At 37.8% G+C, this 26,141-nt stretch overlaps 1 protein-coding gene across 2 annotated transcripts in view; it reads left to right on the top strand.

The window, feature by feature from the left end:
- TAFA2 (TAFA chemokine like family member 2) overlaps nucleotides 1-26,141 on the top strand; it is a 177,604-nt gene that overhangs the window by 105,849 nt on the left and 45,614 nt on the right. For both annotated transcript variants that reach the window (XR_011902857.1, XM_072329467.1), the window contains exon 2: nucleotides 18,850-18,956. Coding sequence is in view for 1 of the 2 variants with exons in the window: in XM_072329467.1 (XP_072185568.1) it covers nucleotides 18,851-18,956 (106 nt within the window). In the remaining variant the exon portion in view is untranslated. The remainder of the gene's footprint in view (nucleotides 1-18,849; nucleotides 18,957-26,141) is intronic.

Below are 26,141 nucleotides of genomic sequence, written 5' to 3'. Positions count from 1 at the left end.
CCTGGAAGCGTTCAAGGTCAGTTTGGGTGGAGACTTGGGCAGCCTGATCTGGTGGCTGGCAACCAGTCCATAGCAGAGAGTTGGAAGCTGATGATCTTCAGGGTCCTAAGCTGTTCTATGATTCCATGAAATAAAAGCTACATCTACATCTGTTCATGTTATGCACTGATAAAATACCTAGGAACCAGGGTTTCTTATGGGTGTTGTTTTGCATTGCATCTGTCTCTGAATAAGAGGGAAGGTTAGTTAATTGAATAGTGTTATTGAAAAAAAAAAAAAAAAATCATTAATTGTAGCAAACAAACTCCTCCTAGCTAACAAAATAAGCTGTTTTTTAAAACCTGAAAACAGAGAATACTACTGCAGTGCATTTTTCTTCTTACATGAGATTCAGGACAATTTTAATGGTAGGAATATCTAACTTGGTAGAACTTGCTGATTGTTGCAACTCACTCCTCGTGGATTTACTCAAGGTAAAATCAGTGATGTCCACTAGTTTAATGACTATATTTGAGGAATAAACCATATTTTTTTCGTATGTGAGATGACTTGCTGAATAGCTTTGCAAAGTAAAAAAGGTAGCATTTAAGAAAAGTGATGTCTAACAAATCAAGTACTTTCTCTAGTGGTGCATGTTTTGTTATCCAAAGGATATTTTCAGTTCCTGTAAACAGATCTACTTTAGAATTTTTATTGTGATAATTATTATAGGGAATGAAAAGGAATTGTTACTTGCTAGGCTGCCTCCCTTGACAGCCATGAGAAATGGAGTCCTGGTTTGTCTGTGTATTCTCTACACATCCTTCAGATGGCAGAAGAAGAGTATGACTAGATCTGCCTGAGATTCTGCAGATAATGAATTGTGTTCTTTAAGCTTTTTGGATGTCATATCTTTGGCCTTTCAGGAGAGGATGATCAGTGCTAACTGACGTGTTCACATTTGTTGGTAGGGCACAGGTCTGGTCCATATCCATTTATGGTTACATCACATTCTTACAGCAGTACTAAAAGAGTACTACTGTAAAATGAGAATTGAGGTTGCCTTCTGAGAGTAAATTATTGCCATATCATATAAGCATCAAATCATAGAATCTCCTGAGTTGGAAGACACCCACAAGGTTCATCATCAGGTCCAACTCCAGCTCCACACAGAAACATCTAAAAATCAAATTCTGTTTTTTGAGTGCATTGTCCAACGTTCCTTGAACTCTGACAGTCTGTTTCATGCCCGCCACCCTCTGCTGCAGACCCTTCCTCTCACCCCCAGCTGCCCCTCCCATGACACAGCTCCATGCCGTTCCCTCGGGCCCTGTTGGTCCTTTTGACTGCCAGTGTTCACTGTTGGTTCATATCCAAAACTGTGAACTGAAATTTGAAATGAAGTCTGATATAATGGACCAAAATTCCATGTATCAGCTTTTTTTTTTTTTTTTTTTTTTTTTTTTTTTTTTTTTTCCTTCCCTTTCAGGCTGCAGAGATAAAGGTTAGCCTTGACTTCGTGACCAATGCTAGGAACTACTTGCAGAAATCCACCCCATAGTTTTGAAATTCTGTGTCACTTACAAACACTGAAGAAACCAGCCTCTGGTACTGCTGTGCGGTCGGGTTGATGTAGTCACTGTATCACAAATGATACTATCATCTACTGCCCAGCTAGGGGAGGAGGTACCATGTGTACCAAAATTTAATAATACCATTTAGATGGCAGTGTAGTTTGACTTCATAAATGATGGTCTGGTAGTATTCTGTGGTTAACAGGCAGATGAAAGCACATACTACTTCACTCGAAATTCATACCTGTCAGTTTTGAAGAGTGCAAGTCTTTTACTGGCAAATTATTTTGATATCTGTTCCCTTTGGATGCTCATATATAAAGACTTGCCACAGCTCAGATGGTATTGTTCTGTTGACGTATAGGCTGTGGCCATAATCAGGCATTCATCAGATCTTCTGACAAGTTTGTCCATAGATGTTTATCTTTTTACAGGACCTAATGCATTCTGAACACTTAATTGGCTGCACAACTGTTCTGTCTTTAGCATTATTTTAGTATACAGCTTTCTGTTTGACAGCATATTGCTATTGTAACTGCTGCTAAAACTACCTGGTAATAACTGATGATATTACCAGGCAGTTAATTTGCAAAGGGCCAGAAATTAACAGTTTTACTATATATGAGGCACACTAATTTTTCTGTAAAAAGAACTCTGCATTGATGAATAATTTAAATCCCATTCTCCCTGCAAGTCTATAATCATGTGCCCTACAGAGACTGGAGTACATTCTACTATGAGCATTGTGCAAAAGATTAGTAGCTTCATGGTGGCAGTGCTGCTCTAACAGTGTGAATTGCACTTTTAATTTGTCTTCCCATCTGACAGAGCATCTCATTATACTTTATAAAATCTATTTTAAATTATAATTTTAAAATTCTCAGTTGAAGGATATTTACATAAAAAGGTGAAGATTAAATAAATTGTTTTAAATCATATCAGCAAATCATTTTAATGAGAAAGTCCTTTATTCTTGCTTTTGAATAAGGCTGTGCATTTTGTTCCTACCATGTTTAGTTCCAGTCAGTCAAAATCAGCAATGACTAGTTACAATGTCTTTACAATACTTACTAGATGTGAAATGTGTGATAAGCCCTACTTTGTGTTGTAAAATTATGCAAACTCTCTAATAACTAACTTGCTAGCTATCTTGGGTCTGAAAAAGATTTTATACAAAGTCTTACATAAGACCAAAACTTTTCTTTCACAAGTAGCACTGAGCAGAAAATTATTACTTATTGTTAATCAGATTAAATTGTGAGGGGGTATACATCCATACTCCATATGCACATATTTTAAATAAGTGTTATATTTCTTTCACTTCTTTTTGTCCTATTCACTCTTTTTAAACTACATTATTGAAATTTAGGAAGGATAATAGGTGAGCTGCTTAATGGCATATCATTATGTTCCCATAACATAATGCATATTATTCATCCTCTCACATTATTCATTAATCCATTATATTTATTCTCTCTTTGTCTTTTTGTGACTGTATAAAGAATTAGACTTTCTCTATACAAATGGATTACATTTTCCAGTACTTAAAGACCCCAGTTAATATTAGTGACCTGTTAATTAGATGGCTCATTTGTTGGTTGGAATTCATGTTATTTAGACAGTATTTTTTTTATAGTTCTTGTTAATTTCTCTGAGCATCTGTCTGTTAGAGCTTAGTGCCCTGCTAAGTGTGATGCAGAAGTCATGGACCAACAATCTCAAAAATACTGCAGACTCATAGAAAATAAGAGTGATGTGTTAACAGCCAATGGACACTTTTGCAAGGCTTCTGTGAGTGGGGTTATATTCATGTGAAACAATTGTTTTTAATGCTTTCTCTTATAAATTGTATAAGCCTGACCCTGCAAGGTAACAATTGGTTTAGGAGGTTGCTTTCAGGGCACTTTGCTTCTAGCAGTGCTTTTTCAGCAAATGCACCCTGTACATGTAGCCTCAGCCAAAGACTCCTTATACCTTAGTGAGGTGGCCAGAGCTGTTTGCTGGGGGACAGATTTCTGAGACTGAGTCAAGGCAAGAAAGGTTGCACTAAGACTTGTCCTAACCATACTCTTACATTACATGTGAGTTGGCAAGGGTGGTTCTACTGCTTTCTTTCCTCCTTCTTCTTTTCCCACTCAATTTATTCTAAATATTTGCACTTATTAATGATTGGTAAGGTGCAGTGTTTGGGTTTAGATCCAGATTTAAACTTCAGAGAGTGCTGTGATTTATGTCATCTGGTAGGTTTTCTTGTTTTTCACTTGTGCTAAGTGGCAGAGAAAGAATTTATGTAAATCCTTTACTTTTTTTTTCATCATTGTTTTAGGTGACTTCAGTTTGCATACCACATACATTTAGATTGGGATTTAAAGTAAAATTCATTTAAAATGACTTTTATTGTTGTTGTTCTTGTTGCTGAGATAGATTGTTGTAAATTACTTACGTTTAAAACTAATAACAAAAGGTACATGTAAGGAAATAGTGAATAATAAAGTCCAAAATGGGCACCACTGTTCACTGATACCTCATTTCTCCCAGGAACTGAAACTGTAGTCCCAGTTTCATAGACTCTGGAACATGTACTTACTGAGTTTTAGGTGCAACAGTTTGTCCCAGTTCAGATATCTGAGCTGAGTTCACAGCATTTTGCATATTTGGCCCCCAGGTGCATAGATCTCATAAACTGATCTTTTGTGTGTATGTTGAGCAGAGATTAGACTTCATAAACCTGTGCAAGCATTTTGGAAAAGAAGTCTCAGTACAGTGTTAAAAACAACTTCTACCATCTGCTTGCGAAAAGCAGTTTGTCATTCCTTGTGAACTTGGCAATTAAATATGCTAAAATATAGTAGTAGCAGGATAAAATGTCTGCCATACCTTCTAAAAACAAAAACTGAAATCTAACTAAATAACTACAAAACCTCAGGGTTACCATCTGGTTACGAGGTAAAAACAAAAGTTTTGATAGTCTTAAAATGACTTCATTGAAATACATTTTTAGTGAGGAGTTTTAAAGCAACAGGAGTGAAGTTTAGACTGGAAAAGCACATTTCTTATTTGAAGTCTTTAAAAAGCTGAAAAATATTTAATTATTAATGCAGCAGTTCCCTGAACCTTTTAGAGGTTGAGGTCTGCACAGGGGTACAGGGGACTCAGTGTTCCAACTCTCTGAACAGTGGAATCACAACTCTCATGTAGATTTGAAATCATTATTACACTGCACATCAGAGACATTGTAGACTTAGAGATATGAATTATTTCGTTGACTGTTGGATTATAATAGCATTTTGCTATAGTGTCTATTTTGATGAAATATAGCGAGGTGATTCTTTTTCTGATGGACTACAAGCTAGGCAGTTGCTTTCTACTGATTCTTCTACAGATAGAAGAACAGTACTTCTGGGAATGTTAATCTGAATTATTTCTAATCGTTCTGATACTTATCATCCACTGTTTGAGGTAGACTTATCAAAAATTAGTGTCTAGATCCAAGTTTTTGAGTGTCCTTCAGAGAGATCACATCTATGCAGTGCCTTCTTTTGGTGTTACCTAATGCTTGTGTAGAGTGGGTATTTCCCATCCCCTTTTTCACACATGCTCACATACAGTGGCCATAGCTATGGTTATCTGTAGACAGTAGATCTGTAGCCAGAAATGCTGAGCAAAGAAAGTAGGGCAGATAAAAGTAGGACAGATAAAGAATTCAGTGAGACAGATTCATCATGAAGCTCCCTGGTTGGACTGCAAAGATTCAGGGTTTTTCTCTGGTTATTCACGGCCACCTTCCTTTTCTTGGAGGGATTTGAGTTCACTTCTGCATCACTGTGTCTTAATGATGAATGCAGAGTGTTCTTTAGCATAATTCTCTTCAAGATTACACTACATATGCAGTACATTTTTGAATCAAGGAATAACTCTTAAGTGTGATGCTTCACTCAGACCATCTAGTTTTCAGGAAAATACAGGTCTTTTCTGCCTTTTCTGATCAATATTGAATAATTTCATCAAACTGGAACATCTTCATCTAGAGGACTACAAAACCAGTAGCAGATTATAACCAAAAGATGGACATAAAGTAAAACACAAAACTCACCTCTCTTATCATGTAGAAACCATATTCTGCATTATTCTCTCTCTTAGGGTAGCAGAAGTAAGGAAGGCCTTTTTAAGACAGCAGTAAAGGAATTGTTGTGGACTGCAGGGCTCTTTTATGTTACCAAATTTGGATTGCTACTAATAGCAGAAAAGGCTTAGTTTCTAGAGAGTTCCAATTAATTATTATAAAAAAATAAGAGTGAAAAAAAAAAACCCACAAATCGCTCTCTTTAGTCATACACACTACAAATGCTGACAGTAACTTCTTTTTTTTTTTTTTTTTAAACAAAATATATGGGATCCTAAACATCCTTGTGTCTAACAATGGTGTTGCTAATGCAATTGTTATGAAATAACATAACCTTCCTCAACAATACAAATACAAATGAAAGTAAATATTATTTTTGTTCCACAGAGCATGAATAAGAATGCAAATGCAGCTTGTTAGAAACAGTTAATCCTGTTGCAAATATGGTAACATCTGAGGATTTTCTCAGCCAAAGCTGTATTAGGGAACAAAAATATACTTGAGTCACTTTTATTTTACACTAACAAACTTCTAATTTAAGGACACTTTATATTGCTAGGATTTAGTAAAATAATTTTAATCTATAAAGAATATGATTTTCTTTTTTGATAAAGTAATCTGAAATGTACTTGTACTCGATCCTTAAATGAGTCCTGTCTTCTAGGAGTGGGTTGCACTGTCCCTACAAATCCAATGGCTGCCTGTGAGCCAGAGGACATGGGGTTGGGTGGTTTCTAGGGATAGGTGGGACAGCTTCTCTTCGACTGGGGCCTGTCTCATTCTCAGCTAGTGATGTTTTAGACATTTCCTTTTGGCCATCATTTACTGTTCATCTAAAAGGTCTACCCATGCATCTAAATATGGTTGTTATTGGAAGAATGATTACCAGACTTAGAGAAAAACTGTCAATAATCTAATATCTGGAAATAACAGGTATGGAGCCAGTTTGATGGTTTACAGTGAATTGTACTTTTCTTCAACAGTAGAGCTCCTTGTAGATTAGATAGGCTCTGTGAAAAGGAACAGCAAGGCTCTGGTCTTTCATTTTCTGCATATAAAGACAAAGGATGTTCTGATTTGCAGAAAGAGGAACAATTCACTGTGCAATTTGAAGTAGTTTATTCTGTGCTTAGTGTTTTAAATTAGAGGCCTCTACTGCAGGTAGCTTTTCCCTGAAATTGGCACATAAGTCTTTTCCTTTGCTGCAGTGTCACAGTAGGACTAATGGCTTTAAAATGGAGATCAGAAATTGTTTATAGGCCTCCGGAGTGACAGAAACAAGTCCTTTTCAACATGCTGTTGATATGTGCTGCAGATCTGGAAATGCTCGTAAGATTAATCACAACCAAAAGGGCATTTTACAAAATATAAAATAAACAATTAGCAAATAGTTTATCCATATCAAATTGTTTCAGTAGACTCAGATTGTTGTCGCTGAGGGTACAAAGTCTGAAATATATTCATTAGGTGGAGAAGATTGTTTTCAACAAACTTGTCTCCCTGAACCAAACACTCCTGAACAGCTGGAGTATACTGGGTGCACTCCTCAAACTAATTTTCATTCATAGGGAATTCATTTCATGCTCTCACATTGGTTCACATCATGGAATGTAATAATAATAAATTGAAACAACTGGGAAATTTGTTTGAAAAATGCAGTCCAGGTCCAAAAATGAAATGCTAACATCAGTGCACCCCATTGAACATATGCAATCTCTGATCAAGGGCATTAGAGTAACCAAACATTGAATTCATTGATTTGGCAATTCTTCTTTTGTGTTTCACCTGCAGATCCTAAGCTATCTATTGTGTAGCAAGCAACTGAATGTAGTTTGTATTTGTAGGGAGAAAATAAAAAAAAAACAAAACAAAGCTTAACGTGGGTTGATACCATTATAGTATCAGACAAAAAAAAAAGGCTTTTCTAAAGTATGTCAACAGCAAGTGGAGGCCTAAGGAAAAAGGCAGAAGCATTTAATGTTTTTTTTTGTTTGTTTGTTTGTTTGTTTTGTTTTCTGTCTCAGTTTTTAATATTATAGATTGTTAACTATCTGGTTCTCTGGGTTAGAGGATCGTGGCTGAGAGAGCAGTGACTTTTCATCTGTGATCACCAAAATTGTAAGGGACTAGTTGGGTCCACTCAACATGCATAAGTCCATGGAGCCTTATGGACCGGCATTCAGAGTACTGAGTGTTACTGGATGTTATAGCTGGATACTTTTATTTTTACCAGAACTTATGGCATTTATGGCATTCTGGTGAGGTTCCTACTGATTTGGAAGGTAGTCAGTGTTACCCCAGTCTACCAAGAGCATGAAAGAAGATCCAGGAAACTGTAGATCTGTTAGTCTAATCTCAGTACCTGGAAAAGTTATGGAGAAGCTTGTCCTGGAGGATTTTGAAAGGCATTTAAAAAACAATGCTACTGTCAAGAATAGGCAACATAGGCCTACAGGGGAAAGTCTTGTTTTAGTAATTTGATATCCTTCCCCTATGAGGTCACCTTCTTAGTGGATGAAGGGAAGGTGGTGGACATAATCATTCTGGATTTTAGTCTTTTAATACTGTCCTTCACAGCATCCTTCTGGAAAAATTGTCCAGCTATAACAAGAACAGGTTCACACTATGTTGAGTGATGACCTAGCTGAGTTGTATATCTCAAGGAGTTGTAATAAGTGGAGCTACATCTGGCTGGTGACCAGTCACTAGCTGTGTTACACTGGGCTCAGTTGAGTTGTCTAGTATGGAGAAGATGTTAATCCAGAGCTCTGGAAAGTGCTTCCTAGAGATATGATACACTATTCTTGTAAATGTTCAAGAGGATTTTGGATAAAGACCTTAACAATATGTTTTGGCTTTTGGTTAGTCCTGAAACGGTCAGACAGTTAGACTCAATGATTTTAGTAGATCTCTTCCAAATTAACTATTCTAGTCTAGTCTAGTCTAATCGAGCCTAGTTTATTAGGAAGCAAAGATTTGTAACTGACTTTTAATTAACTCCTGGCCATATTAAAATGTAAGGCCACATTACAAAGCATAGCACATACCAAAGTGAGTACACTGTTTCTGGAGGTATGCTTCCCTGGATGAATCTGAGGACTGTATTGTCTGTGTCTTTCATATAGCTGCTGGTACCCTTGAAGAGAGGGTGTTTGAATAGAGGCTGGGAAAAGAATTGGATCTGTCAAGGAAGAGTGGGTGCCATTTAGATATTTTAGTCATCATTAAACATATCTCGACCTGACATAATCACATAATCTATTTCTAGGAAGTTTTCACAGGAATATTCTATTGCTTTTTTTTTTTTTTTTTTTTTTTTTTTTTTTTTTTTTTAGTGTGAGCTGGTTATTAATACTCTTCATACTGTTTCAGAACAGTGATGAGGAAATAGGCACTGAAAGGAGACTGCAAAATTGTGTGGCACATAGCATGATTCTCAGGAGAACATTAGTTATCATAGCATATGTGGCAGATTGGAAAGCGTGCAAGGGCCAAAAATCTTAATATTTGATAAAATGCTGCGCACAGACAGAAAAACTGCTGCACTTCTCTACAAGTATAGAATAATAGAATCATAAACTGGAAGAGTAATATAAGAACACAGGTTTTTCTGGTGTGCCTATGTGGCATACCTTAGCTGAGTACAAGGCTGTGTGGATTTGCTGTTGAACACTGTGTTCCACTTCCCAGCTGGCAGCTGAATTTTTTTTTTGTTCATCCTGACTTCCTTTCTTTGTCATATTTCATGTTTCCCAATGCATTTGCTCTAGAACAGAGATTTGCTTTGTGTACCAGATTGTTTGGGAAGAGCCTGTCCTATCTTTCCTATGCTCTGTTTTCCAAGGAAATGATGCCTATGGTAGTTACAAAGAATGAGCACGTGTTAGGATTTGACATTAAAAGACTGGAGGAATGTGTTCCAATTGTGTTTCAACAAGGTTTGTTTCCAGTTGGCTGCTCTCCTGTCTTCTTACTGCATTATGTGAGCTCTTATAGCTATTTTGGTCACTGTAAAAAAGCCTTGTTATTTTTTCTGTGATTTGAGCAACCTGTCATTTTTCAGTTACACTCAAACCTTACCTTAAAGTGTGGTGCAAAGTGTATAGAGCCAGGTATAAAACACAAAATGGGCTCAGACATGTCTGTTGTTTGTCAGAAGTGCCTCTTTGTCTACTGATGGATGTAATTGTCATGAAAATAGCAAAGGGGGACTTAGGCAGAGTCTTGCTTCCCTGTTTATGTGCAGAGATCTGTCACAACATTATTTACGAGAAGAATTTATTGGCGAAAAAAAATAATCTTCAGTAAAGAAGTCATGCAGTAGATTCTTAATGGTTCCTGTGGACACATTGAACTTCAGACTGTCAGTATCATGTAACACAGTCAAAATAATCTATCCATATTCTTATGTACATGTGAGAATCCCAGAAACAGTCACCTTCAAATATGTTTTAGATTATACTACCTTTAAATGAATTTAATAATTGAAATTTTAATGTATTCACACTTTTAAAACACTTTTAATTTCGGACTCAGCTGCTATTAATGCTATTGTTTCTACATTTTTTTTTTTTTAATCTTAAAATGCTTAATTAATACTTGAAAGCATAAAGTTTTCATTTTGAATTATATAAGAAAATAAGACTCCTGCATATCCTGACGTTTGTGCTGCTTGCCAGAGTTATGTTTCCATGACATCAGTGTTAAAAACATGGTGACAATAAGATTTTCAATTTAAAGCAAAACTGATGGAAAAGAAAATGAGTTCTAAATAAAGTGAGAGAGTTAATCATGGCATGATCACCTATGTTCAACAGTATTACTTTAATTCACTGAAGTTAGACAAAAAGCAATTTCAGTACTGAATGGTCCTCCAATACAAGTATTGAAACTTGGTCATCTTAAATCTTATGAAACAGAAGCTGCAATTATGTTTAGACAGTTTTGAAAAATAAGAGGAGAGACATTCATCTTAATCAGTTGTTCATCAGCATGGGCTTGCTGAAGTGAGTTCAGGTATAGAGATATGAGGCATGCATTAAAAATAATAGTTTTAGGGAAAAATGACAGTTCCAGTGTGGAACAATTAAAGGAACTCACTAAAAATGTCCCAAAAGTTTTGAAACTGGAGTTTAAGATCCATTTTGACATGTTAGTATTTGATTTCATGGAACTCAAAGTAGGTTTAGGTGTTAATGAGGAGACTCACATTTGTTGTCCTGCAGGATGTCACAGACAAATGCTATGGCTTTCATTTTATAAGGAGGTGAAATGACTTGGAAAAAAACACTACACTAACACACTTGGAAAGAACTGTCATTGCTTTCTTGTTGAAAACTTTCTATACAAATGTGACTTTCTATACTAATGTGTAAAAAAGGGATCATGTTACTGATGTAGAAATAAGACTGGAAGTGGCTTCCTCAATCAATTAGCTGAGCATTCTCAACCTGCCTGATGGCAAGATACCATTTAATCCACTATTTTTTTTTTTTTTTTTGCCCTTGCTGTGTTTATTTGCTTTCTGTTTCCCTTCTGTTTCTCTTCTGCCTTTGCTTTGCTCCGCAAAGCAAGGTTTTTAAAATTCCTGTTGGGGTAGGGTTTTCATTTCTCTGATCATCCTGGAAGACTTTCTCCCTGTGTTTTGCAGATTCAGTTTTTCTTTCCTGAAGATGGTTGGCTAGAATTTTATATATCACACTGACAGATAGTTAAGAAAGTTTGTTCTAATCTTGCAATATTATTAAATATACAATTTAGTAATTTATAGGATTTGTCCTTCTCACAGCCACCTCATATCACCTTGATACTAATGCGTTTTTGGTGATAACTAAACCAGACTGTTTCTTATATGAGTTCTTTCAATGATTGATTCTGAACTTGTAGCAGAAATGTCATTAATCTCTGATACCCCCCTTCACTACTACTTGCTGTTATCATACTGGGATCCACCTTTCAATTCTTGTAGTAATCCACAGAGTCTCTAGCTTAATGTGTAAGTTCCAGAGCGACGCTGAAGAAAATGCTTTATCTAAATCCAGACAAATTATATCTACTTCATTTCTTTGTCTAGGAAATCAGTTATTTTATCAAAAAAGCTGTCAAGTTAGTCTGACACAATCTACCCTGCTAACACTGCTACATTTTATCCCATATTCTATTTACTTCTCTGGCTTTAATTTGTCTTTTTCTTCAAAGCCTGTTCTAAGGTCTTGCAAACTGAAGAGGTCAGACTAATAGGCTTAGGTTTGCCCAGATCATTTCTGTCCTTGCTTTTAAATATGAGCACTTCAGTTGCCATTCTCCACTAGTATTTGATGCTTTCTCTGCCTTCATAGATTTGGAGGCTTATCCCTGCCTCTGCAGTGGCCTTTTTGAAATCATGGTAAACTTAAGAAATCAGGTTTCAGTGAGACATTTTGCTAAGATCCTATTGAACTTTATCCTTTTATTTTTTTTTATAATTTAAACTTTTGATTGGTTAGTGTGATATGAATAGAGAATATTTAAATAACCATGTACAAAAGGATCGCATATAAGATATAAGCAAATAGTACTGCTGTGATGATTAAGTGAATAGACAGTGCCCCCTACAACTTAAAACCCCTTAAACACAGGAACTGGAGAGTTTAAAATGGCATAATAACAACAGAGGAAATGATATGAATTAGAGAATTGGAGCCTGAGGACTGTCTAATACTGGGCACTTATATGTGTGAGAACTTACTTCACTCAGGCGTAGAACATCACTGGGCACTAAAGCTGTCAGAATATTCTGAATGTTTATTTTCTAATGTTTAATCTTAGACATTTAAAAGCACGATGAACGGAATGCAGTGGTGTAATGCTGGGCTATTTCTATTAACTTTATATGCCTTTCTGTTAATTTTTTGCTTCTGTTTTCATAAATACATAGAAGTACAGAATCTAACCCTGCAAAAATCATGGAATTTTCTTTGTGTGTATTTTTGTAATATGTCATTGACAGTGTTCAGCTGATGAGCAGTCCTTTGCTGCTCTTGACAAAATGACAAAAAAAAAAGGAATTTAATACATATGCAGCTCAGTATATCCGTGCACTGGCTAGGAGGATGCTGCATTTTTTGTTTCCTCTTTCTCTGTTTTCTTTATTGCTTTCAGTTAGGAGTTGCATCTGAAAATTAATGAAGGTGAAAATTGCAATCAATTGTGTCTACAAAGAACTGGTGTTAATCTGGAAGCAAGGGAGATTAACACTGATAGCACTGTAGAGGTTAGGCCATTCATCAGTGACATCTGGGTTTTCAAGGTAATATCATCACAGCCATACATACTCATTTGGAAGAAGTTTTGCCTGTAGTCTTTGTAAAACACATAGGGGCTTTTGCTGTGGAGAGGTGGTACACTGAGCATGGGCTACAGCATTTTCTACCTTTGCCAACTTAAGCACCCATGCTTAGCAGTTTTTGGAAACAATAATATTTATGTAAATTTAACATCCAAGTGCTATGAGTTACTATAGGCAAATGTATCTACTTTTATGTGCATCTGTCTTCAGTGTTCCAGCAACTGGAAACTGTTTGCAGTATGCAAACATATACATATATTTCAATTCTTGCATATTTTCCTATATTCCTTAACTCTTAACTTCTCAGATGTTTGAGATATTTTCCTCTCTCTTATTTTCCTACAGTTTTCAGACTGTATCTTCTTACAGAAACTGACCATGTAAATAGTTTTTCAGGAAAGCTTATGTACATCCATCTCTATTAGGGAAAGTATGTGCTTAAATTTAAGTATGTGCTTAAGACTCACATTCAAGTGAAAGATAAGTACGGATGTGTGCATTGATCAAATCTTTACATACTTTTGTGAAGAATGCATTTGCCTTGGTTTCTTAAGAATTAGCCCAGTAACCTTTCAAAACTTTTGTCAGTAAGACTAGAATTTTTCAATCTGATTCCACTTCTCTTCAGCTGAAAATAACAACGGCGATGATACCTGTATTGATCTGCCAGCAATGTTTTAACTCTCTTTGAATATTACTCAGTAGTACACATAGGCTCCCTAGTGCTACGTATTCTGTTATTAAAGGATCCACACTGGTAAAAGACAACTTTCTGAACAGAAAGACCACTTTTACTTTGCATATAGAGAATTCCTGTCTGACTCCTATGTAAAACTTGCACACTTTAGTGGGCTAAATGCCTCTTCTCTTTCTTTTCTTCCCACCTAGATCTAATGCAGTAGTTTATGAGAATAGGACTGTATTTTTCCCCTGGCTTCATTTCAGAATCAGAATGCACTTTGTGTCTGTTACAGGCTGTGATGTATGAAGCAGAAAGAAGATTGATTTTCACAAGCTACCTTGTACCTGAAGTAATGAGAGTGGCAAATTACTTGTTCACTGAGCAAACATGACAGGAATGTCATAGAGGGAATTTATATATATGCAAACACGCGGGGGTCACATCGGTGTTACTTTAACAAAGTGACCTTATCCACCACAGGGGCATTTTAAAATCTGCATTAGCTTACAGAGTAAAGGCTAAATAAAGCTGCAAAGACCTGCATTGCGTGGGATGATGAAACTAACACAGCTAATAAATAATGTAATATTCAGCACAGCACGGAACATAATTTAAATGGCTGCGTTATTTCTGTAGCAGAGACATCAGGTCAGAAGTGGTTTCTTCTACTCATTTACTCGTTTAGGGTTTCTCTGAAGTAGAAAATATATATTATTTCTTTTTTGTAAAAAGAAAAGTGAGAGAATGTGGGACTAATTTTCTGTCAAGTTTTTGTCTCAATCACTTCATCAGGATTCAGTAGAGAAATAGTCTTACACTTCTCTTTATGAACACTTGCATTCACAGGGTATACATGTTTGCAGAAGACAAATGGGTCTTAGTGACACTAAAAGTTTCTACATATGTAAAACAGGAATGAATGAATTCTGAAAAGCTTCACAGAAGCTGATACTTGTAAAGGAGAGAAAGAAAAGGCGAAAGAGAGAAAATTGCTGTTACTCCCAGGAAACAGATGAGAACTTTATTTGTGTATGAGCTCTAAAGGGAAGAAAGAAAGCTATTATTTCCTTACTTTTTTTCCTTCTTCAACAATAAAGACTGCATGAGGTTACACTTCTCTTGAAATAGGAAAGCAAGGCAATTTAGCTCTGGCTGTACAATGTAAAGTGACTCCCATGTGATTCTCCTCTATTTCAGAACCATTGGTAAGGTGGGCTGGTCTCACGCCCAGTAGCAAAGAAGGAAGAAAGCAGAAAGTCAAAAGTTTATGGAAGCTGCATTGCTGCAGTGGATATTGGAGATATATGTCTGCTTGTGGCAGTTTTAGTGCAGCCAAGTTGTTGAGAGAGAGCTGACAGTGAAATGGAGCAGAGATGAGGAGAGCCTGTGTGTTCACAGTCTGCATCTGATGCAAGGAGGCCAGGGAGAAGGGTTTCTGCTGACACAATAATATGTGAAGGTTTTCTGCAGCATCAGATGCAGTTTCACCCTGAGAAAAAAATCCATCAGCTTTTTGGATACTTTTGTCATTGAATCATTGCTGAAACAACCTATCCTCAAGTCCATGATACTGGACCTGATGGGTCTCATGGAGTACATATCAGAGGAAAGGAATTTTCTGGAGCAAAAGCAGCAAATCTTTCATATCTGTTCATTTTGTTTTGGTGTTGGTGAAGAGCCAGTCACACAACAATCATCTCACATTCAAACCACCACCTGTATGAATTTTGCTGGTAAATTGTGTTTGCTTTATTTTGAGTGTGTCCCTGGTACCTCAGAAAAAGCCATCTTTCTCTTTTCTTGCCTTTGAGCACATTGAAAAATGAACTCAAACGAGGCAGCCTTTCAATTCTTTGTCTGACTGAAAGTGCTGAGAATTCATTGGGCTTATTTCCAATATTTTGGGGTTAAAGACTGAAGGAAATGTTTGTTACACATAAGGGTTGTATTTTATTTTATCTTTTTGGTAAAAAGCTGATTTCCAAATGTAAACATCTCCTGCAGCATGACTATTCTTAGCTTTGATTGCCTTTGGGTTATGTGGCATTATTGGGGGCAGTAAGGCTGTAAGCAGAAAGAAAGGAAAATAGAAAAGAAGAATATCTCACAGAGAAAACCATTCACATTAACAGCTACAGTTTTGTCTGTGCAGCTCTGCATCACCTCTAGGAAAAGCAGACCTCATTTCAGACCTCATTTGTTCTATTTAACGCAGCCTGCTATGTTAGTGCAATAATGGTACAGTAATGGACTGAATTTTATTTCCTGAATCCACTTAATTGACATGAGCAGAGTTACAGGGGCTAATAGTTGCATTTCAAAGATGAGGCCAAATGTTTTCTATTTCTATTGTCTTCTCAGATACTGAGTGAATCTCATGGTCTCTCCTTGTTATCTTTTGCCTGCTTTGTTGATGAGATGTATCCATCCCAATCCCTTGAGTTTCTTAGACTGCAAACTCTTTGCTGTTTATTTCCAAGGCTGTAAAGCTACAGTCTGGCTTCTGATTGTGTTCCAGCACTGCTGTGACACTTCTGCCATTCTCAGGGAGCAGTGCTTCATGCCTTGTCTGTGCTTATGCAGCCACACTGGCCACTGTGATTGGCTACTGCTCACAACCCCAAGTCTACTGTTACACTGCCTAATCAGTTTGAAATTTAGCATTATCTTCCAGCTTTTTTCTATTGCAGCTGCTGCAAGTTATGGATGCTTTAACTACTAGGAGACTTTTTTTATATACTTCTGCTGATGGCCCCTGAACTTTTAGTCTCCATCTGGAACTGCTACTTGCACTGATTTTCTTTTAATTGTGCCTGTTGTGGGACTGCTAAAAGATAGTGTTTTTGTCCTTCTGAAGGATAAATGCCTTAAATAATGCAGATTAATGCAATAGTATTGTGGTACAGAAATAGTGCATTGTTTTTCTCAGGACTGGGAAACCTGGCAATGATAGTGATCCCAGATTTGCTGCATCAAGGCTCAAACTCTCCTTAGCTTTGCAGAACAGCTTCTCCTAGATTCGGTGCTGGTTTCCATCTCGTTGGGTGCTGGGCTGTGAGCAGAGGTTTGTATTCTCACTCTGCCACCCTGAGGGGCTGCTGTTCCCACGCAGATAGGTTGGTGTTCTCTCCTTGTTCCCACTGCTGCTGTTTTTCCTTATGTATTTTTCAGCTGTACATTTGCAGCAACTGCATTACAGTCTGGTTTGCTTAATGGTTTGAGTCCCACGGGGTTTTATGTAGGGTAGGGTAGGTGAAGAAGAAAAATTTCATTTTAATGACTTGGCACCAGCAGTGGTAGAGGTAGTAAGACAATCCAGGAGTGAAAGAGTTATTTCATGTACTTTTCATAGCTGTGGAAGGACATATGCTTGAATGTGTATTCTTTATTATTATTATTATTTACAGTGAAAAATAATATATTTCCCTTTAGCTTTGAGTGCCTCATAAACGTGGAGCTGATGATAAATATATAGTTTACACTGTGAAGGCACTGGAATCAGTGCAAGACAGCTTGGTATGGTTCACAGCACACTGCAACCTCCATAGTGATTATTAATCAGTCAGGATTTCACAGGGAACATCCACAATCCTGGATAAAGTACTTGCTTATTCCTCTCTCTTTTTTCTTTATAAACATGATAGCTGAACTTCTGGCAAACGTACTGTAGATGTGTGACTTCTGTCAGAGGATGCTAAGCTCTTTTTGCCCTGAATTCAGGTTTAAAAGGGTTTAGTATGATCCCCAGTGGGCTGTTAATTTGAATCACCATGTCTTGTTGCATACAGCCTGCTGTGGAATCTTAACACTGTTCTACAATCTCTCAGAGAGCCAGGTTGACAGCTCTGGGGTAAGTGGTCTGGTTATGAGTCTGGGAACCATGAGCTCAGTTGTGGAGTGTTGGAGCTTGCCTTATTAGTGTATGGTGTTTTGTTAGAAAGCAATTTGCTCAGAGGGAAGGAATTGCTTTGAAGGAATAAAAAGAGATTTGGGACTTTGAACAGGTTGCTGGCTAATTCCATTTTACAGTAGTGGTCTGCCTTTCATGGAGCTTGTAGTTGCATGAGATAGTGTTGTACATGGGTAGGGCAAAAGAGATATTCACAAATTCTTCCAGGCTTCTTTTGAATATAATGGGAGATAACTGTGAAACCATACTGAAGCAATGTTTGTTTGTTTTTCTGCTCAGAAAGAGAAGGCAGCCTAGTTCCAGGCATTATAAAGCAGCAATAATTTTGTTTAAGTGACCAAATTTGCATCCTTTCTAGTATAAGTGAGATGGAATAGGTATTGTTGTCCCATTGACTTATCAGCAGAAACGTGGCCATTGTGCTGAGTTGTTTCTTAGCCAGATCCCTAGGGTTCTTCTACAAAGAATGAGAAGTGAGAGAAGGTTTCATTATTATACCTCCTGCCATTCTCTGCAGAGCTGTAATCCTTAAGCACTACAGCCTGTGTTCCTGAACGTGTCTTTGTTGCAGGGAGAGAGGTATTTTGTCTTTGAAGGAGGTTCTTGAGAAATAAGCTATGTTACCTTGTACTTGAACCACCACAGTAGCTTGATGGTGCAGTGAAAACATCCCTGAGCAAGATGAGGGTAGCTGTGTGCAATTTCCTTTGGTGTTATAAATCAAATTTTTTCATTACCCTTTGGACAGACAGGAGAGAGACTAGAGAGTCTGCCTGTCTGATGCCATTGTGCCAAACTACTCAAATCTTTCTGACAGGATTTCTCCCATGGATTGGTTGGTATATATGTTGGAAATCTTTTAAAATCTGTTATGTCTTTATGACTTATGAGCAGAATCCAAAAAGAGTCACAATCCCAAAAGCTGAAAAATCCACTACACATGACTGGCCCAAAGGCACCAGTGGAACTGCTTTTGTTTAGCAAAGCCTGTTGCAGAGCCACCATTGCTTGGGCCTTAGTATAAAACTGATGGAGGTGTTGAATTCTCCCGATGCTGACTAGGGTGGAGGAATGATGACAAAATGGGGAGAGAGATTATATTGATGCTGTGTATAACTCCTTTAATGGTAATCACAATTTAGGACTTAAGAGATGTTAACCAGACACATAATTTTTTAGTTCTCCTTAATTTGGGAAATGTTCTTTAATGAAATATTAAGGGAAGTAATTATTTTTATGTATTTTTCTTTGAAGGATGAATAAGAGATACTTACAGAAAGCAACAAAAGGAAAGCTGCTAATAATAATATTTGTTGTAACGCTGTGGGGGAAATTAGCATCTGGAGCAAATCATCATAAAGGTAAGAAATTCTGTTTATATTATATTGTTGTGCCTCAAAATTTAGTCAGCAAATTCAGGTGTCCACTTTGTAGGACCTCTTTTTTTTTTTTTTTTTTTTTTTTTTTTTTTTTTTTTTTTTTTTCCCTCTAATCTATATTTATGTGTTTTTGTACTGTTTCACAAATCAGTACCCAAGGGACTTTTTTATTAATTTGGGGGACTTTAAGAATTTCAGTTCAATTTTCAGCATTCTCTGATTTTATCTCTTCTTGATCAGTTTCTAGTGATGGAATAGTTGAAACGGTGGTGTAAGAGGGTGGGCAAATCAAGAAATCAAATATATGATAAAATAGTTATATTGAGTAGTTTCTATATGTGCCTCTGATAAATTCCTGCAATGAATCTTGGAAACATAATGTTGCTACTGTGTACTGTGTCGACTAGACAGTGTCAGGGCTAACTTCATCAATAATATGTTTTGTGATTGTTTCTCTATTACTTTCCCGTACTGTCAATGTTCTATGCTTCATTCCTAATACTGGACCAAAAGCTATATCAAAACTTTGACAATGTGAATTTTTTCTTCCTCATTGTTGTTCCTTAAAATGCAGAAGTACAAGGACAAACACAAAACTAACTTTCCTTTTTTTCTTTTTTCTTTGTCCTTACGGAATGGAAAAGGCTCTCTGGATCTATTAACTAATGTATTTTTTAGACCAATATATCTTGAAATGTGATCTGCTATATGATGTGATTTTGAAGTCCACTTTTTCATAGAGTGTCTTTTGGTTGTTTATCCTCTTATTTGAGATCAGAATACACTCTAATAATTTGTGTAAAAGAAGAATGAGACATAAACTACTAAGAAGTAAGGAATTAAACATAAGAAATGATTCTAATCATAGAATCATAGAATCATAGAATTACTCAGGTTGGAAAAGACCTTGAAGATCATCAAGTCCAACCGCAGCCTAACCAGTAGCCTATCTCTTAAAAAACAACCACAAAACAATACCACAACAACAAACCTCTGCTAAATCATATCCCTGAGTACCACATCCAAGCGGCTCTTAAACACATCCAGGGATGGCGATTCAACCACCTCCTTGGGGAGCCCATTCCAGTACCTAACCACCCTTTCTGTAAAGAAGTTCTTTCTAATATCCAACCTAAACTTGCCCTGGCGCAACTTGAGGCCATTTCCCCTCGTCCTGTCACAAGTCAGTAGTGAGAATAGACCTGCCCCACTCTCACTGTAAGAACCTTTCAGGTACTGGAAGACAGCAATAAGGTCTCCCCTCAGCCTCCTCTTCCTCAGACTAAACAGCCCCAGCTTCCTTAGTCTCTCCTCATAGGGCTGATTCTCCAAGCCCTTAACAAGCCTCGTTGCCCTTCTCTGGACCTGCTCCAGTACCTCCATGTCCTTCTTGTGCTGAGGTGCCCAAAACTGGACACAGTACTCGAGGTGAGGCCTCACCAATGCTGAGTACAGGGGCAGGATGACTTCCTTAGTCCTGCTCACCACACCATTCCTGATACAAGCCAGGATGCCATTGGCTTTCTTGGCCACCTGGGCACTAATAAAACAAATCAGTTCATCTGATTTCATTTTGTAATGTTCTTTCTGATGATAGAATTCTGTGAGCAAGTACTTTTATATATCTAACTGCTGGATATTTTTCTGCTGTGTGAAGATGCTTTTCTTTGAAATACTCACTGAAGACTTCAGGATGCAGAGGAACTTTAAGCAAAATCTTCTGCAAATTGTGATTTAGGTATAATCTGATATAGTCCTGCAGATCACCAAAGATGGGCATCGTGCCCGATAGGAAACCTGTTGATTAACTTTGCTCAGCCTTTGTTCTCTCTCTAAACTAGAATGTGGATTTGTGTTCTGGCTTGCAAGAAAACAGCTTGTTGGAAAACAGCCAAGCTATCCTAGCATGAATTCATAATTCTTTTGTCTTTGATTATCTTTCTTTAGAAATCAAAAAGCCCATATCCAGATCATTTTTATTCTATCCACAAAAGGCTGATCAAGCTGTGTTTGCTTCTGTCCAACAGAAACTTTATCAAAGCATGTTTACCACTCTTCTTGAAAAACTGATGAATGAAACCTGTCACCAGGTAATTTCTGGGGACAGAAAAAAAAAAAAAAAAAAAAGAAAAAAGAAAATCCCCGGTTGATTTTAACTTTTCATATATCCATACAAAGGAAAATGTAGAAGAGCAACACTATTTATTATCTGGACACTACTTGGTGATTTGAACCCTAGTTGTAGAATAGAAATAATTTGCAAAATGTTACATTTGATCATAGAATCATAGAATCAGGTTGGAAAAGACCTCAAAGATCATCCAGTTCACCTACCACCAACGTAACCCCACTAAACCACATCCTTTAGTACCTCACCGGCATGTTTATTGAAAACCTCCAGGGACAAGGACTCAGCCACCTCTCTGGGCAGCACATTCCAGTGCTTGATCACTCTTTTGGAGATTTTTTTTCCTGATATACAACCTAAACCTCCCCTGGTGCAACTTGAAGCCGTTCCCTGTAGTCCTACTGCTTACGTGGAAGAAGAGGTAGATTCCCACCTCACCACAACCTCATTTCTGGTCATTGTAGAGGGCAATAGTGTCTCTGCTGAGCCTCCTCTTCTCCAGACTAAACAATCACAGTTCCCTCATCCCTTAATAAGACTTGTGCTCCAGACACCTTACCAGTTTTGTTGACTTCTCTAGACAGTCTACAGGGCCCCAAAATCTTGTAGTAAGGGGCCCCAAACTGAACATAGTACTCAGGTTGTGGCCTTACAAGAGCTGAGTACAGAAGGACAATCACTTCCTTGCTCATTCTGGCTACACTATTTCTGATACAAGACAGGATGCAATTGGTCTTCTTGCCTACCTGGGCACACTGCTGACTCACATTTAGCTGAGAGTCGACCAACACCCCCAGATCCATTTCTTCCTCACAGTCTTCTAACCACTGTGCCCCAAGCACTTGGTCTTGCTGAGCTTCATCCCATCGGCCTGGGCCCATCTATCCAGCCTGTCCAGATCCCTCTGAAGGGACTTCCTACCCCCAGGCAGATTGTTACTTTTTGCTAACTTGGTATCATCCACAGAATTACTGACAAAACACACTGAATTGATTAGTCCAGGTCATCAATAAAGATATTGAATAAGACAAGCCTCAGTACTGATTCCTAGGGTACACCAGCCATGACCAGATGTCAGCTGGATGTTTTTGGATAAAAAATATGAGCATGACCTGCCCTCCCCCCATCCTTTGTGAAGTCAGCTTGTTAACTTAAAGGGAATGCTTTATGTTTCAGCAAGTTGACAAAAAGCTTTGGTGCTTCTTTAAGTTATGACTTGTCATATAACTTGTTATTTAGCAAAATACATGAAGATGTCTTGCAGGGAACCATAAAAAGAAGAAAGATGACTTGAGTGTTTCATTTAGAAAAGCAACAATTGTGCATGTCCAGCTTATTTTAGGAGAAAAAAAAAGCATATGCAGGAGGATTTTGTCATAGGTATAGTAGATCACCAAAGCAGCTGCACTCGTCTTACATAAGGTTGTTTTTTTTTAAAGCACAAGTCAAAGATAGGCAGCTCAACTACCACTTCCAAGGAAACTGGGAGTTAACTTTCATTTTGCCAAAAACATTTTCCCCCTACCGAAATGACAGAAAAGGAACTAAAGTGCACTCAAGAAGTTGGCACTGCTCACCTTCACCAAAAGTGTCCAAATACTGAGAAAAGTGTGTTCCTTCAGTGATAATTATCCCTAGCATCATTAATCTTCATTTACAGGAGTCCTTACTAACATATTGACGTGACAAACCCTAATGACTTTGAAGGAGCCCCTACAGTTTCACAGATCAATAATCTACATTTAAAAAAATCTTTACTTTCCTCTATTGATTTAGTCATATTACGCATCAGTTGCACCAGCTCTTAAACCCATCTCTTTTTCTGAAGGCTATTGTCAAAAAAGAGAAAGAAAAAGAAGGAAAGATCATCAACGTGTGAAAAATCGTTTAATGAGCGTTCTGCTCTCCAGACAGACTTCAGTAGTGATACAAACAGCTGACTCTGACAAGCCATCTGTAGACTTGTTGCACTTATTTTAGTGATATGGCATAAACAAGAAATTTCAGGTCAGCAGTGAGAGAAGCAAAGCCTCAAGAAGATGAGATAGGGAACCAGGCCATAAAGCCCAGTTGAGGCTGCAATGGCCAAAGCTGCCATCTGGGATTTCAGGTTACAGCTTTTTGGTGTCAGGTAAGTAAGTAACAAGTCCTCTTGAGAAGACTGGTTTCAAGACACGTCTGTTCCCTCGTTGTTTTGGCTGACTGTTAAAAGTTCATCAGTCTGGAAAGAAAGACTAGGAACTAAAACTATGCCCTCATGGTGTTTAAAAGAAAACACAAAACTTACCTTTTAATCTTGACTTCTAAAAAGGAGCAGAAACTCAACCTTTTTCTTTTAATTTCACTGGGAACACATGCTATGAAGAACTTCCCTAGCAAGTGTGTTTATGAATCTGCCTGCAGTACCTTATACACTTGTGCTGTCACAGCTATATATGAGAAGGCAAGTAAAGCGTGGAATGTCAGTATCCAAAAGGATGTTGTCAATGTTAAATGTCTATAAACTGATATACTTCGAGGGCAGCCAGAAGATTTTTACTTCAAGAAATCCATAAGGGTTTTATATTATGGGACTGATCCTGATCCTCCTACTTATTGTTTGCCCTTGGAAAGCAAATAAACCTGTGCAAACATATTGTCTTCAATGACAGATGTAGCAGGCGGGCATCAGTTCAGCATCACTGCCTCCTTGCTCTTTCTGTTATAGGGAACATGAGTTGATTTGGTGACCAGTGTATCTTAACCTGTTTTAAAGGTTTCAAGTATAGGACTGGTCCTTTTGAGAAGGAAATATAACAATACACCCCTTACAAGCACTCCTGTATAGACAAGAAGCAGAACTAGCAGACACAGATTCTACCTTAAATAAAACTCTGTCAGAATCTGGATTTATTTGAGCTTTTCATAATTGCAATTTATTTATTTATTTATTTATTCTTTTTACGTTGATAACAGAACAAAATCATGTGAATAAATTAAGGATGCTTTTCAGTCTGAGCCTATGTTCATTGGGGCTCTCATTGCAAGTGCAATAATGCTTACACTGCACTGAGTCAGTGTGTGACAGACTCCTGGCTCTGCCTGACCCCTGGAGTGTGGAATTGATCTGTTCTAAGCAGAGATAATATTGCACTTTGTTAAAATGTGTGCTAATGGCCTATGTGTGTTACCTCAGTGCCCTCCTACTCATTCTATGCACAAGGAGTGAAATTCACTGGTGAGTTAGGACATTTTTTTGGTGGCTTAATGGGGGATTTATGTCGTATTTGTTGTTCACAAATTGTGTGGGAATTGAGGCATGATGGTGAATGTTGTGCAGACTCAGTGTTGTGAATCACACCTTAAAGATACTGTCTGACCCTTGTGCTGGATTTTCTTCTAGATAGATTCTTTTTTAGTTATCCATCAACTGACATTCATCTCATTTCCTATGTGTAAATCTAATGCTAAACACGTGATCCCACACTCAGAATAGATGATGGCATTTAAAGTCTAGTACTGGTCTGCACTCATTAGGCTCCCAGAACAAAACTTTGCTATGGTACCTGCAGCTTTGAAGTTTAGCCAAGACGATGCCTAAGTGGAGATGCTTCTGGGTACTGATGTCTAGTTCTGCTTATTTGTCTTCCTGATTTTCTGTTTACTGTATGTTTAAAAATGAAGCCATGGAGCAGAAAACAGTGTTTGCCTCATACTGATTGCTTGCTACAGGCCAAATTATACTGCTATGACTCTGTGAGAAAGCCTCCAGAGGACATGAGTGGTCAGGTTGGAAAGGATGGAGACAGGATGCCTACAACAGGAGCAAAGACTGGGGGATGACTGCAAAGATCAATGAACAGGCACACAGCCTTTTGAGATGATGGAATAAAAGTGACTTAAAGAGCTGTATGTGACTGTGTCAAAGGTTTCTGCTGCGAGGGCAGACCGAGATAGAAGAACCCATATGACTAAGTGTAATCGGGTTATCTAGATTTATCCGTGATAGAGGCTGCTGCCCCTAGAAGGGGAGAAATGAACAAAAACAACGGCAGCAATCTAAGGAAAGAACTTATTTTACTAAATACGAGACACAATATGATACAATATAACTACAACTACTATATCAAACAAGGCAGAGAAAAAGAAAGAGAGAAAAAAAGAGTCCCGGAGAACCGGGGGCCTACTGCAATCTCTAGGCGACAGGCTGGAACGTTGCTGATAGAGCGAGACAGCAGGGATGGAGCGCTCCAAAGCGATAGACAGGGCGAAAAGAGGGACGTTCCAGCCTGGGAGCGAGATTATATGTGTGTCCTCCTCCTCTGGTGATTCATCTCTGGCCGAGTTGTCCCCTGGGATATGTAGTTTCCTCCAAGGGCTGAGTACTCGGGATGCTGCCATTCCACAGATCTGGAGCATGAACCTTCCACACTTCCGCATACCCTCTGTTACACTTCCACATACCCTCTGTTACACTTCCACATACCCTCTATTACACTTCCACATACCCTCTGTTACACTTCCACATACCCTTTGTTACACTTCCACATACCCTCTGTTACACTTCCACATACCCTCTGTTGCACTTCCACATACCCTCTGTTGCACTTCCACATACCCTCTGTTACACTTCCACATACCCTCTGTTACACTTTCTTATACCACCAAAACAGTTCATACCGCACATGATGTCATGATGTAGAATATTGACAGCACAAAACCATGACACTAAGGGCAGATTTATTTATAAGTTCTTTTATTTATCTTCAGCTTTCTGCTAAAAACCACTGAATTTTCTCTGTTTTAAGATATATCTGTGTATGTTTTTTTTACTGAAGTTTTAGAGTGCTCTGTTAGAAAAGGTCCAACAAAGACCCGAGACTGACTTTGGCCTTCTTGTGTTTTGTATGCAAAATCATGTAAAAATTTCTTGAATGCTATATAAACTAGAACACTGCAGGATATTTTACAGGTTCTATTGCTGGTAATTGCAGTGGAAGTTACAGTCATTCAGAGAGGTGGGTGAAGGACTCTATCAGCCCTTTAGTCTTGTGTCTTAT

This window comes from Excalfactoria chinensis, chromosome 1 (genome assembly GCF_039878825.1).
Source record: "Excalfactoria chinensis isolate bCotChi1 chromosome 1, bCotChi1.hap2, whole genome shotgun sequence".
NCBI classification, from domain to species: Eukaryota; Metazoa; Chordata; class Aves; order Galliformes; family Phasianidae; genus Excalfactoria; species Excalfactoria chinensis.
This window is presented reverse-complemented; position numbering and strand designations above follow the sequence as displayed.